This window comes from Corvus brachyrhynchos, unplaced genomic scaffold (genome assembly GCF_000691975.1).
Source record: "Corvus brachyrhynchos isolate BGI_N302 unplaced genomic scaffold, ASM69197v1 scaffold223, whole genome shotgun sequence".
NCBI classification, from domain to species: domain Eukaryota; kingdom Metazoa; phylum Chordata; class Aves; order Passeriformes; family Corvidae; genus Corvus; species Corvus brachyrhynchos.
Window position 1 is genome coordinate 660146 of NW_008237174.1, and position 12103 is coordinate 672248.

At 42.2% G+C, this 12103-nt stretch overlaps 1 protein-coding gene across 1 annotated transcript in view; it reads left to right on the plus strand.

The window, feature by feature from the left end:
* The window catches only part of PASK (PAS domain containing serine/threonine kinase), an 18290-nt gene that overhangs the window by 4798 nt on the left and 1389 nt on the right, over positions 1 to 12103 (plus strand). The window contains exons 5-14 of the mRNA XM_017728757.1: positions 357 to 491; positions 1154 to 1441; positions 1810 to 1909; positions 3438 to 3612; positions 5817 to 6685; positions 7345 to 7526; positions 7939 to 8106; positions 8877 to 9002; positions 9589 to 9723; positions 11154 to 11353. Of these exons, the coding sequence (XP_017584246.1) occupies positions 357 to 491; positions 1154 to 1441; positions 1810 to 1909; positions 3438 to 3612; positions 5817 to 6685; positions 7345 to 7526; positions 7939 to 8106; positions 8877 to 9002; positions 9589 to 9723; positions 11154 to 11353 (2378 nt within the window). The remainder of the gene's footprint in view (positions 1 to 356; positions 492 to 1153; positions 1442 to 1809; positions 1910 to 3437; positions 3613 to 5816; positions 6686 to 7344; positions 7527 to 7938; positions 8107 to 8876; positions 9003 to 9588; positions 9724 to 11153; positions 11354 to 12103) is intronic.

Here is a 12103-nt window from a genome sequence, read left to right on the forward strand (position 1 = left end):
CACTCTTTCTCCTCAGGGGACATCTTACACTTCAACAGTGTCTGTTTGACAGGGGGTTGATAATCTGGGGTATGGATGCCCTTGTGAAAGGATCATCTTGCTGAGGAGCAGTTCTGTGAGGAGTGCTGGACACCTCTGCCTCTCTCCTGGGCAAAGGGCAGGCTCCCTGCACAGTGATATGGGAATATTGGTTTATGTTGTGTCTGCTTTCACTGAGTGAGTTGTGTCCACCAGAGGACTGCAGAATGAAATTTCCTGCCATTGCTTAGATAAGTGCAGAAACCACTGTCAAAGTATTGAGTGGACTGTGGCTAAAATGTTAAAATTTTAACAATCTTGTAAATTTTCCTCCCCAGGGAAAAATTACATCGTGTGATCTCCTTTATGCCCATCTCCATGGCTACCCAACATTGGAAGCAGTAGTTGGACTCCACATAAAGGACCTGATTCCTTCTGTGCAGATCCCTCCTCTAGGCAAAAAAATCCCAAAGGTATAGTGTAAGCACCAACCTCATTCTTCCATAGCCTTCCCATTTGGAGTACATGTGCATGCTGTTTTCCCTCCTTACGTAACAGAAGAAAGCATTTCAGAGGAAAGCCTGGTTCCCCTGGAAAAGAGTATGCTGCTTTCTTGTGGAGCTGCTGTCTGAAGAGTTCCCAACTAGGGATGAGACCATGCCCTGACCTCTCACTGGAATCTGTCCTGATGAAAGACAGTTTTCTCCAATCCTAGCTTTGTAAGACACCATGCTCTCTCTGTCAGCTCTTTAGGATTCCTTTTAATTCTTTGATTCTTAGAATTCATTTCAGTTATGTCTGTCTGAGGAGTGAAAGAATACCCAGGTCTTGCAAATGCCATGAAAATGGGCAGATAGGGAGTTGAAGGAGGCCTTCTCTGAATGCCTAATTTGTTGAAAAGCTGCAGCATGGACTGGTCTTCATCTTCAGGATATTTATATAGTGGTTCAACACTGGATTCCAAATCCTTAAAAATCCAGATGTTGTTCATTTTGATATTCACAAGATTGGTTCCTTTTTTTTTCCTGCTCCTTTTCCTGAGAATTCCTGTGTAATTTTATACGAATAATGAAATAAACCCAAGACGTTTGGTTAGAGGTTTTCTGTTTGAGTTGGTTTTTTTGCTTTAATTTAGAACCTCAGGATCCAGCGAGCTGCAGGCCAATCCAGAGAGGGTAACATGTTTCCTCTCAGTTTAAAGCTGGAAGTCAGCCATCTGGAGGAGGAGCAAGCAGCAGTGCAGAAAGATGAGATTCCACAGGCAGAAGGCTCTCTCCCACGCTATCAGTACTCTGCTACAGTTGTGGTTTTCTCCACCATCAGTGGTCTCATTACTGTCCAGTCAGATGGAATCATCTGCGGCATCTCGGATAGTTTTGCTTTAATGCTCTTTGGCTATGAGAAGAAAGATCTGTTGGGAAAGGTAAGATAAGAAGTTTAAATCCTCACAGAAGACTGATACATGTGGCAGCATATCCACTGGAATTGTGAAGTTGTCTTTTACACTCCTTGCCATCACAGAACTCCTGTGTTCCACACGTTCTGTGCGTGAGGTGTAGGATGACACGTGAATTCCCGTGCTGTAATTGCTAAGACTTGCAGTGCTGAGGAGCTACTATGGATTTCAAGTAGCCCAAAGCAAGCTGCACAGTTCTGTGTTCTCCACTGGTCATGTGGATCACTTTTTCCTGGCTATCTGTGAGAATCAGGTTCACAGACACAGATTGTTAGCATTTGCCCCCATCCTGTGAGACTTGGCTTAGCTTTATAAGGTTTTGTTCTTTGTTTTAGAACATTACATTCCTGATCCCTGGTTTCTATAACAACATGGAAAGAAGCAGTGGCTGTTCTTTGCCTTTACCTCCTCTGGATGATTCCACAGGGACAGAAGGTGAGTGCCTTTTTGGAGGTGTCAGTGCCTGCCATACAGCTGGCTCTGGCTGCTGTAACCAAGGGGAAATGAGCAGAGACAAGAGGTTCACCTACAAACATGAGAACATTCTTCATAAAAGCAATGTCCCTCCATGCAGTTTTTAAATTGGGTTTCCACTACAACCTCAGGTAAAGAGAATCGTTCACCTAAGATTGAGTTTCTCTCTTTTGTTGCCAAGAAGATAGAACTGAATATCCAATTTGGAAATTACAGTGAGAATAGAGAATGCTTTGTACTTAACAAGCACTTCCCCTCCCTCCCTCCCTCCCTCCCCTGCTAGGACCCTGTGGTATTTTAAAATGTATAAAACACAGCTTTTGTGACTGTATTGCAGTGGAGCTGTAGCTACTGAGGATTAATATTTTAAGGGAAAAATCTAATATTCTGAATAGGCTTGTGCTGCTGGCTAATATTCAATGTTATGGTTGCTGTGTTTCAATCAGGGAAGCGTCACATTCTTCTGATGCAGTTTGCATCAGAATTTATCGAAATTTTACTTCTCTGAACACAGCATGAATAAACAGAAGCAAAGAAGCCTCGTGTTTCCATATCTGTCTTTTCCAGCTAGCTCTGCCCAACAGAGAGAACACCAGCAAGTTCATGCTTTTGTCCATATCACAAGAGACCTTTTATGCTGGTTTTGTCTCTGTTTTTTTCCCCCTATTTTCTTTTTGTCTTTGCTTAGAAATGCACGTCTGTGCTGAAACCAATGCACCCTACTGGAACAAAGAAGAGTTAGTAGACAGTGTACAATTTCTTAGGTAATTCTTTGATGAAATGATGCCCCTAATCTAGGAGTAGTTCAGTTCTTCTGTGAGGAAGCATTGTTGGCACTCTGCCATTACTGATTAAAGGATTGTTCTAGATTCAAATCTAAATTTGTTCTTTTGTTATCTTCTTCTGCAGCAACAATACTTGGATTACTTCATCTTCCAAACTCATGTTTTTCTTCTGATCTTTTGTCACTGGGAAAGGACAAAACTTCATCTCCTCTTCTTTCAAACACATTTAGACTCTTTTTTTATCATACAGCTTCAGTGAGTTACATAAATCCAGTCCAAACCTTTTCATTATATAGGTTTGGAATGGGCTGGATACGTGTGGTTTGGGCTTTTTTTTTTTTTTAATGCTGCTGCTGCTGTATGATCATTTTAATTTCAGTCTCTTTACATTACTGGCACTTTTTTAGGTCTCTGAACTTCAATTCAAGTAGCTAATGAATGATACCAATATCTGCCAAAGAACTTTGATAGAAAAGCAAATTTTGGCAGCCCTAAAACATGTAGATTCCTGCATGTGGTGATTTCTCAAAGTAGAGTGGAATGCTCATATTTTGACTGTTTTGCCTCAATCAAGCCTTTTATACTCAGTTCCTTAGGGAAAAGACAGACCAAGGCAGTTCCAAGTTTATTTTTAATCACTGTAGCCTCTGAAGCCTAAACATAAACATTTAAGTTGGTGTGGTTTTGTTTCCTATTTGGTACAGAGAGCAGCTTCTTGGCTGCATCTTTAGCACACCTTCTGTCAAGAGATGAAGAGCAGAAATTGGAACAACAACACGAAGGTGACAAATTAATACATGATGAGAATGAGCAAAAGAATGGGACCGGTTTCTTTTCTCCTCCCTCACCTCCTGAAGCAGCATCCACCCCCACTAATAGGTAGGCATTTCATAGACTGCATATTCACTTGGGAAAATGAAGAGCTGTGCTGGCAATCACCAGCAAAAGCTGATTTTTTCACCTGTGTGATGTCTGTGGGAAGGTGTAGCAAGGGTCTTCCATGTTTGCTGTCTTTAGAATCTGAGTGCAAGAGAGGCTGAGCTGGGCCTACCTTAGATTTTTATTTAGATCTGCACAACCTACCATTGTAAAGTTACAGCAATTCCAGCTCTAAAGGGAACCAAATGTTTCATCCAGACTAGGAAAGGTAATTAGGCTCTGTCTTCACTAATCATAAATAGTGGATGTTTATTTCCTTCCAGCTGGTGTTGCACTGAAGTCAGGGTACCTGGAGGGAATTCTAAGTGTTATTCCTTCTGGTGCTTGGTGCAACTGTCAGGTCATCCATTAAAACAGGCTACTGGGTTACTGAAGCCCAGCCATTTTTTCTTGCACATTTCCAGGTCTTTTTCTTGTTACAAGGTTAGAAATTCTGTAGAAGTACATATATGATGCTCACAGCCTACCTGAAGTCAAATTTTAACCCTTCCACGTTAACAATTCTAACCTTCAGTAAGTTTTACTACTAAATTTACTATCCATTTTAAGGTATAGACTATTACAGCACAGTTTTTGCTGCATTTTTTAGTGGCTGATAATGTCACTTTTTTGTACTCTCCTGATTTACATCTCTCATATCATACTTGGATTGTAAGTGCTCTGCTTCATTGTTTCTCTATGCTGCATTTTTACTAATGGAAATGTTTGCAAAATACCTTGTGCTATGGGCTTCAGTAAACCCTGATTGATGGAGACATCCATCTCCTGTTGGACACACCAGGGATCTTCTGTTTTCAGGACTGGAAGTGCCCTGCTGATATGCTAAGGCCTGAACAGCAGGCCTAAGCACCAAATTGACTTACAAGATGAATCTTGAGCATGATGCTGTCGATACCATCAAGGTTCTTTTGTTAAAAATAGATGATCAAAACATTTCTATTAGTTGTTCTTAATGCCAAACCTGCTGCTGTAGAGCCGTTTGTATAACCTTGTGTAAGATACATTCAGAAATCCTCCCAGCTGATATCCCCAGGGGCTTGTTAGTAGAATATTTTAGGAAAAACCCTCCCAGCCCTGGCCCTGGCCCTGGCTGGTTGAAAAGTGGGCTGTCAGAACCAGATGTTTTCTGCACAAGGTAAACAAGTCATTTGGACTGTTTGATTTGGGCCTATAAAAGCTGGACCCCTTTTTGGGGCAAACTTGGGGACTTCGCCTAAAAGTGGACACACAGCATAGGATTTTCCCAGTTGCTGGGAAGACTTCTCCAGGTCCTCACTGAAAAAAGGGGCTCCCCAGCAATTGCAGACTCTGGGTGATGGTAAAGTATTTAAGCAATTGGTGATGGATCTTTCTCAGTCACTGTTCTTTCTCTCTCTCATGCAGTAATGATTAGATGCATCACCTTGCTTATTTTTGCTTGTTGATAAAGCTGAGCAAGTAATAAGCTTATTGTTCTATCAGATGTATCCTTTTACCTCTGTTTTGCCTCAACATTAACAGTAAAATAAGACCATTCTTTCCATTGGTGTCTGTGGCCATTCAGTCACCCCCATCAACTGGGAAAACACCTGCCATGTGTATTAGTTTTTTTTGTGGTGGTAAATGGTTTATGATCTATATTCAGAAATTAGGCTAGAGTAGGAAATTATCCATAGGGGAAGAGTGCCATCCGAGTGTACCTGCTCTTCTTTGGTGAATTTGTTAGGATTTTGGATGCCTGTGCAAACAGCTTTCTGCCTTTTGCTTTTGAACTTGAAATAAAACTATTGCTCCAGGTTTTAACTAGTGACCATATTTAAGTGGGTATTATAGGGTAGGACAGTTTTCTTACTCTTTTGTAATCATGATGTCACTGATAGCTCTGAGTCTTTGCAGTGAGGACAGCCTTGCTACCAATGGGCTGTCAGCCCACCAGAGAGCCTTATCCCAAAAGCTGGCTTGACACCATCAGAGCAGTGGAACAGTATAGAACAGTGGAAACTTCAGGATCAAATAATTCTCACAAGATGCTCTCTGCAAGGCTCTCTCACATCATCTGACTCAGAACAGTGGGATTTAGGTCAGAACACGGAGATTCCAGGAAGAAGCAGTCACAGTGCAGTATCTCCTGCAGTAACTGTTGCCTGGTTGCCTGTTTGTTCCAGACCAGAAGACAATCTAAATGCATCATCCTGTGACCCAGTGAAGCTGCCTTCTGAAGTTACTTGTAACTCACCTGGAACACCAACAGTGGATGAGCCATGGCCTGGGACAGCACCGAACTGCAGACAAGACCTTAAAAGCCACATGGTTCCAGGGCAGGTGTCAAAAACAAACTTGATGTGTGATGCAAAACATTCCAGCCTCCAGCACATTGTTGTTGACAACTGCCTGCTAAATGATGCTTCGACCTTCTTTGCACATGAAAGAAACACTGTCTGTGATGTTTGCTCAGGAAATAAAACAGGTCACAGTGCTTCTGCACCAGGAGCTGCCACAACCTCTGAAGGTGCCCAAGAATCTGAACTGAACTGTATTTGCTCTGGTCTTGAGGTACTAGGTCTGAATAATGGTGTCAAGGGGAGCTCAGACAATTCTTTAGGTGTTCCTGCAGCTCTTGCAGGAGCGTGTTGCTGTGACGCAGTGGACTCCAATCTGCTAATTGAGCCAAACGGTGCCTTTTGCACTCATCAAGGAAAGCAGCTGCTGAGTGGTGTTGCCACAGAAGCTGATTATGGATGGCTGGCCTCCAGAAGGCATTTACAAAACTCTGAGGAATCCTCCAAAGCATTTCCTGAGAAACCTGAAACCCTTGCAGAAACTGTGGGGGACAACTCCAACAGAAATCCCCTGAAAAGCAAACGTAGGCCTGAAGAACACTGCCAGGTGCTCAGGCAGCAAAATACGGAGATAAAAGTAACATCAACCCCAGTGAAACAAGAAGGGAGGCTAAACCCAGCAGCTCCTTTGACCTGGGAGATTCTGGAAGGCAGCTACATTGGGAACTGCTGTCACAGAGATGGTTCACAATTCAGTAAGTGAAACCTTGTCCCCTTCCCAAACTCTTATTGGGGTGCTCCTTTTCACCCACAGTTTTGCAGAATGCAGATGGTTCTGGTTAAAAGCTGACAGTGGAGAGGAAGGAAGAAACATCTAGAAGAAAAAATGGTATTTAAGTGTACCCAGAGGATATTAGAAAAGGAGGTGGTATAAAATACGAATTTGGTAAGAAATTAATCCCTACTGAAAAGTCAGAAATACTGTCAAAACATGATTAAAAAGTTTGAACCTGATAACCTTTTCTGAATAGAAAATACAAACTCCACTGTAAAACTGTAAATTGCATTAGAATTGTATAATGGAATTTGTTTCATTCACTCCTTCATCTGCATTCAGTGGCTTGTAGAATAAAATCCCCATTTTTATGTAATCTAGAATAACAGTGTGAAATGAATAATCACAGTTGGACACTGACAAGTCTCTGCTGGAGGTGGGAGCTCTGGAGGTAGCTGATAGGTACCTCTAGAATAGCTGTGCTGCTGTCAGCCCCTCTGATGATTCTTTACTGAGCAGGTGTTCCCCAAATTCTGAACATTTTGTCAAGAGCTCAGAATTTTGTCCTAAAATGTCTGCGGTCTTATTCAACACTAAAGTTACATTCTACCATTTTAATTTCCTCACCTGTTTCTACAGGCATCCTCTTCGAGGTGAAATGTGCAGAACTGCAGGATCCCACTGTACTTTTCTGTGTCTGGGTGGTGAAAGACATTTCACAGAGCCAAAAGGAAGCAGTAGAAAAGACTCAGAATTTGCTTGCCAGCCTAGCAAACTCTGCCCAATCTGTTGCTGATCTTTCTACTAAAAGTCTTGGAGAAGTAAGACATCCTACCTTTGAATATTGAGCATTTCTCTCCTTGTTTGACTGTTAAGCTGAAGCTAAAGTCAAGATGTTTTTCAAATTAATGACATGAGTTGGTGGGGTGGATGTTGCTGTTTCTTTGTTTCCCTACTTTTTTAATAGATATTAAAACAAAATCTCAATTGCTATTTTGTAACACTTCTGGTTACAAAATAGTAGTTCTGTAGTTCCCTTTCCAGTCTGAACAATGCAGTTCCAAACTGCAGGATACTCAAGGAGTACAGTTCTCACTATGAGAACCAAAGATTTCTCCTTTTATCTGTTCTTGCAGATGTGTATGTTCTTTTCAGTATTTACTCATTTTATGAATGTCATTCTGTGGCTTGCTCATTTTTTCCTGCTATTGTAACTGATACATATGTACTTAGGCCATCAGATCAGCTTCACTTTTCAACAATTCCCGAAGAGCTGAAGATCTTGAAGGATTGAGAGCATGTGAGGGAGAATACGCAAAAAATTACAGCACTCTCAGTCTTATTGGCAAAGGCTCTTTTGGCTTTGTCTGGAGTGCCAGGGGCAAGAAAGATCACCAGGAGGTGAAGTATTTCTTCTAGCTCTATTGCAATAACAATTTAGGATGAAAACTGAAAGGTTAGAGCATTCATATTCTGTCAACATTACACTTGTGAAAAGCTTCTCTTTGGTAGTTTGGGGTTTTGCTTTGTTTAAACAGACATCTGTAATAGAAACAGGATAGCAGAACATTTGCACTGATGTAGTGTAGGGATGTTACCTGAGACAGCAGGTGCAGAACGAGCTAATGCACTAATGAATGTAGCTAATTGAACCTGTTGAAAGAAGTAGACATTAATCTTAACAGAATTATAGCTTTTAGTCTTCTGTCTCTACGAAAGAGAATGGCAGACCTCAAAATCTTTGTTGTGCCATGACTCAGGAACGGGGAGTAGACATGTTGAGATTATGGCAACTCCTCTTTATCAGGAGAAGTATTTTGGGTGCTGAGAGACAAGCTCTGGTGTTTTCTCTTGCATGGATGTTAAGTGCTCGTTTCCCTCCACTGCACCCATGTGCCAGAAGCCACCACTGCTGTAACTGGTTGATAAGAGAGCTGGCCTGTCAAAGCCTTTGGAATTCAGAGCAGCAATGAAAACATTCAATTTATGTGTCATTTGGCTTCTAGGACTAAATTAGTTTAAACACATTTGAAGATACTATAAGCTATTCACACTGGGTTACTTCCATCCCTCTAGTAATATGAGGCATTAACAGATTTCCTAGAAATTCACTTACCTGACACTCAAAGCCATGCTTTGGCAGGTGATGCTGAATCCTGTTGTCTGTGTAGGTTGTTGTAAAGTTCATCTGGAAGGAGAGGGTGCTGGAGGACTGCTGGGTAGATGATCCTGATCTGGGGAGGGTCACTCAAGAAATTGCAATCCTGCGGAAGCTGCAGCACCCCAATATCATTAAGGTACAGTGACTCGGAATTAGTGCAGTTTGCACTGCATCAGGTGGTTTGTTGGAATACTGGGTGTCTTGTGCTCCTCTTCAGGAGTGAAGTGTTCTGTATTGAGTCTGTCTTTTCAGGAAAGAAAATAACCTGTTTATCCTGCCTTGTTTTGGAGGGTGTGTCACAGCACACTATTGCTTGCTTCCACACTTTTACCCAAAACTGTTCTGAAGATGTGACTCTTAACAGGAAAAAAGCTGTTTCAAGATAAGAGGCATATCTTGGAAGTGTGATGTCACATCTGAACTAGCTCAGTAAATAATCTGGACACTTGTTTCATCCTCTTTGTTTTGAGGTTGTTGGTTTTGATTTTGGAGTTGTTTTTTCTTTTTCTTCAGAAAGAGAATTCCTCTTGGATTTAATTCTGCTCCCAGTTTTAATTCTGTACTCTTTTCAAGAAACATTTGTGCTCAGTGAAATGAGACTTTAAAGATTATAATATATGCCAGTTAAATCTCCAAGAGGAGAGCAGTGTTCATTAAAAAAAAGAAAAAAAAGGCAGTTTTTGAGGATGAAGCACATGATTAAACAGGTCTTTTATTTATAGGTGCTGGATGTATTTGAAAATGAATGCTTCTTCCAACTGGTGATGGAGAAGCATGGATCTGGTCTGGACCTCTTTACATTTATTGATAATCAGCCCAACTTGGATGAGCCATTAGCAAGTTATATATTCAGACAGGTGAGAGCAGAATTGCTGCATGCAAGTAAGACTTGGTTAATGTAAGAACCAGGACTCTGTTTCACTTAATACTGGCTGATCAACTGGTGTGCTGAACTGGAGTTGTGCTCAATACTTGCAGAACCTTTCCTTGCTGTTCTGTAGGGCTGATTGAAATGCTGCCTGCAGAAACCTTGTTAAGGTTTACTTAGAAACAACAAAAAAGCCTTTCCAGGACCTTACTGCCTGTGAGGGTTTCCCGTGGAGCCATGGCCCCTCAGCTGTTATCAGGACAGCACACAGCCCCTGTCACCCAGACACCGTTCATCTAGCAGTCACATTTCCTCTGAGGGAGGAGGAAAACTCACAGAAGCTGCCCTAAGCCTACAAAAAGCCACATTTTCACTTAGTTCAGTGCTTAGTTTAGATTGGTTACAGGAGTAAAGGGCTCTGCTCTTTAAATCAAGAAATTATCTTGGATTTTAACGTGGCGTAAGCAAAGGAACTCAGGGTAGTTGCCCATGAGTCAGGGGCTTGCCTGAGAGCTGAATTGCCCTTTGTTTAGTGAGTTAACCACAGCAGCAGTCCCTAAGTAATTCCCCCTCATGGGTTTTGGAGTAAATTCCTTGCTCTAGGAATTGCTGGAATTGCTCTAGGAATATGCAGGAATTGCTGTGCACGTGGTAACCCCCCCCCACCCTTGCTGTGCCCACACTGCCCTCACCTGGGGTGCTGATGGAAGATGGAAGCCAAAGGTGTCCCTTTAACCTTGTGATGGGTCCTTTCCTTAACTCAGCCTGAGGTTGGTAAGGCTGTCTTGTTCCCTCAGATCTGAACTGCATTTCTCTGCAGAGGCAGATTTGTATTATAAATAGAAACTTTTCTCCCTCAGCCATCTGCTTCTCTTGTTAAAAACATGGTAGGAGTCACGATCGTCTCCAAGGTGATATCACTCTCATGCTATCCTTAATTATGGCACTGAAGCCTGAGTCGTGCAGGAAGAAGAATGGAATTTAGGAATGATTCTATTATTAATACCAAACTTTGCTCTTAAATGCCTTGTCATCCTGCAGTATGGAAGGCACACAGTAATATCCTTCTGGAGAAACCAAAGAACCCTCCAAATGAAGCTGGGGTAAAAATAGAGTAACTTCCTGGATTGTAGCAATGAGCTCCAATGCTCACAATCACATCATGACTGCAGCATCCCCTCCTCCTGCACATTTGTGAGAGGGAAGCAGCAAAGGCTCTTTAAAGTGTCTCTTCCAAGAGCACTGCAGCAATGCTGACAGGCAGGCCTGAGGCCATTTCCAGTTACCATAATTAGGATGTATATCTTGTTTAGATAGTGTCAAAACAAGCCAAAATGTGACTCTGGGAAAGCTGTGATGCCACATCAATTATCCAGGGCACTCTGTGTAGTAACACCAACTTCTTTCCATCTCTTCCAGCTTGTATCAGCCGTTGGGTATCTCCACTGTAGGAACATCCTTCACAGAGATATCAAGGATGAAAATATTGTCATTGCTGAAGATTTCACTATTAAATTAGTGGACTTTGGTTCGGCTGCCTACCTGGAACCTGGGAAATTGTTTTATACCTTCTGTGGGACAATTGAATACTGCTCACCAGAAGTGCTGTCTGGCAAACCGTATGTCACCCTCTGAAAAGTCATTTTTGTGCCATCACACCAAAAAACCCACGTGTGCAGGGCTGGAACAGAGAAGCCAAGCTGCTGTGTCATTGGAACACTGCTAGAGTATCTAACCACAGGGAAACTGCAGCTAGATTTAAGGCACTGCAGTGGCAGAAATCACTGTGAAGGTTTGAGTGCATACAAAGTAGGGCAGTGTAGTGACAGAAATCAAGTTGTGAAAGCTTGAATATGTACAAAGTTGTTTCTAAATCTGTTGTCAGGCTTTCTCTAGCAAAAGCTGCTCCTTCAGAGAGGTGGAGTAAGCAAGTATTGCTGTTGATAGCACCTTCTCCTTTCATGTCTGTGCTTTATAACCTCCCACTCTTATCTTCTCTGTTCTCCTCTTTTCTACATGCTTCCCTCTATTTGAATTTTTGCAGTTTGATCTTTGTTCATCTCCCCACTGATTTTTGTACTCCTTGGGACTCAAGGATTCTTCCCTTGCAGCATCTCTTGCTGCTGTTTTGATTGTGCTACCTGAGTCTTGGCTCTCTTCCCTCTTCTTTCCCTCTCCAAGTGCTCTGTACCTGGCAGCCAGTGCTCTCATACCTGCTCCACAAGGAAGCCTCCCCATCACAGGGGTGGCACGTGCTGTAATGCTGTGTGCCTGGATATATCTTGCTCCTGCTTCACAGCTGTTTCCATGGGTCCTTCAGGCAGCTCCTTGTAATGGAGTGGGGGGAAGAAGAAATGCAAAAAGGAGAG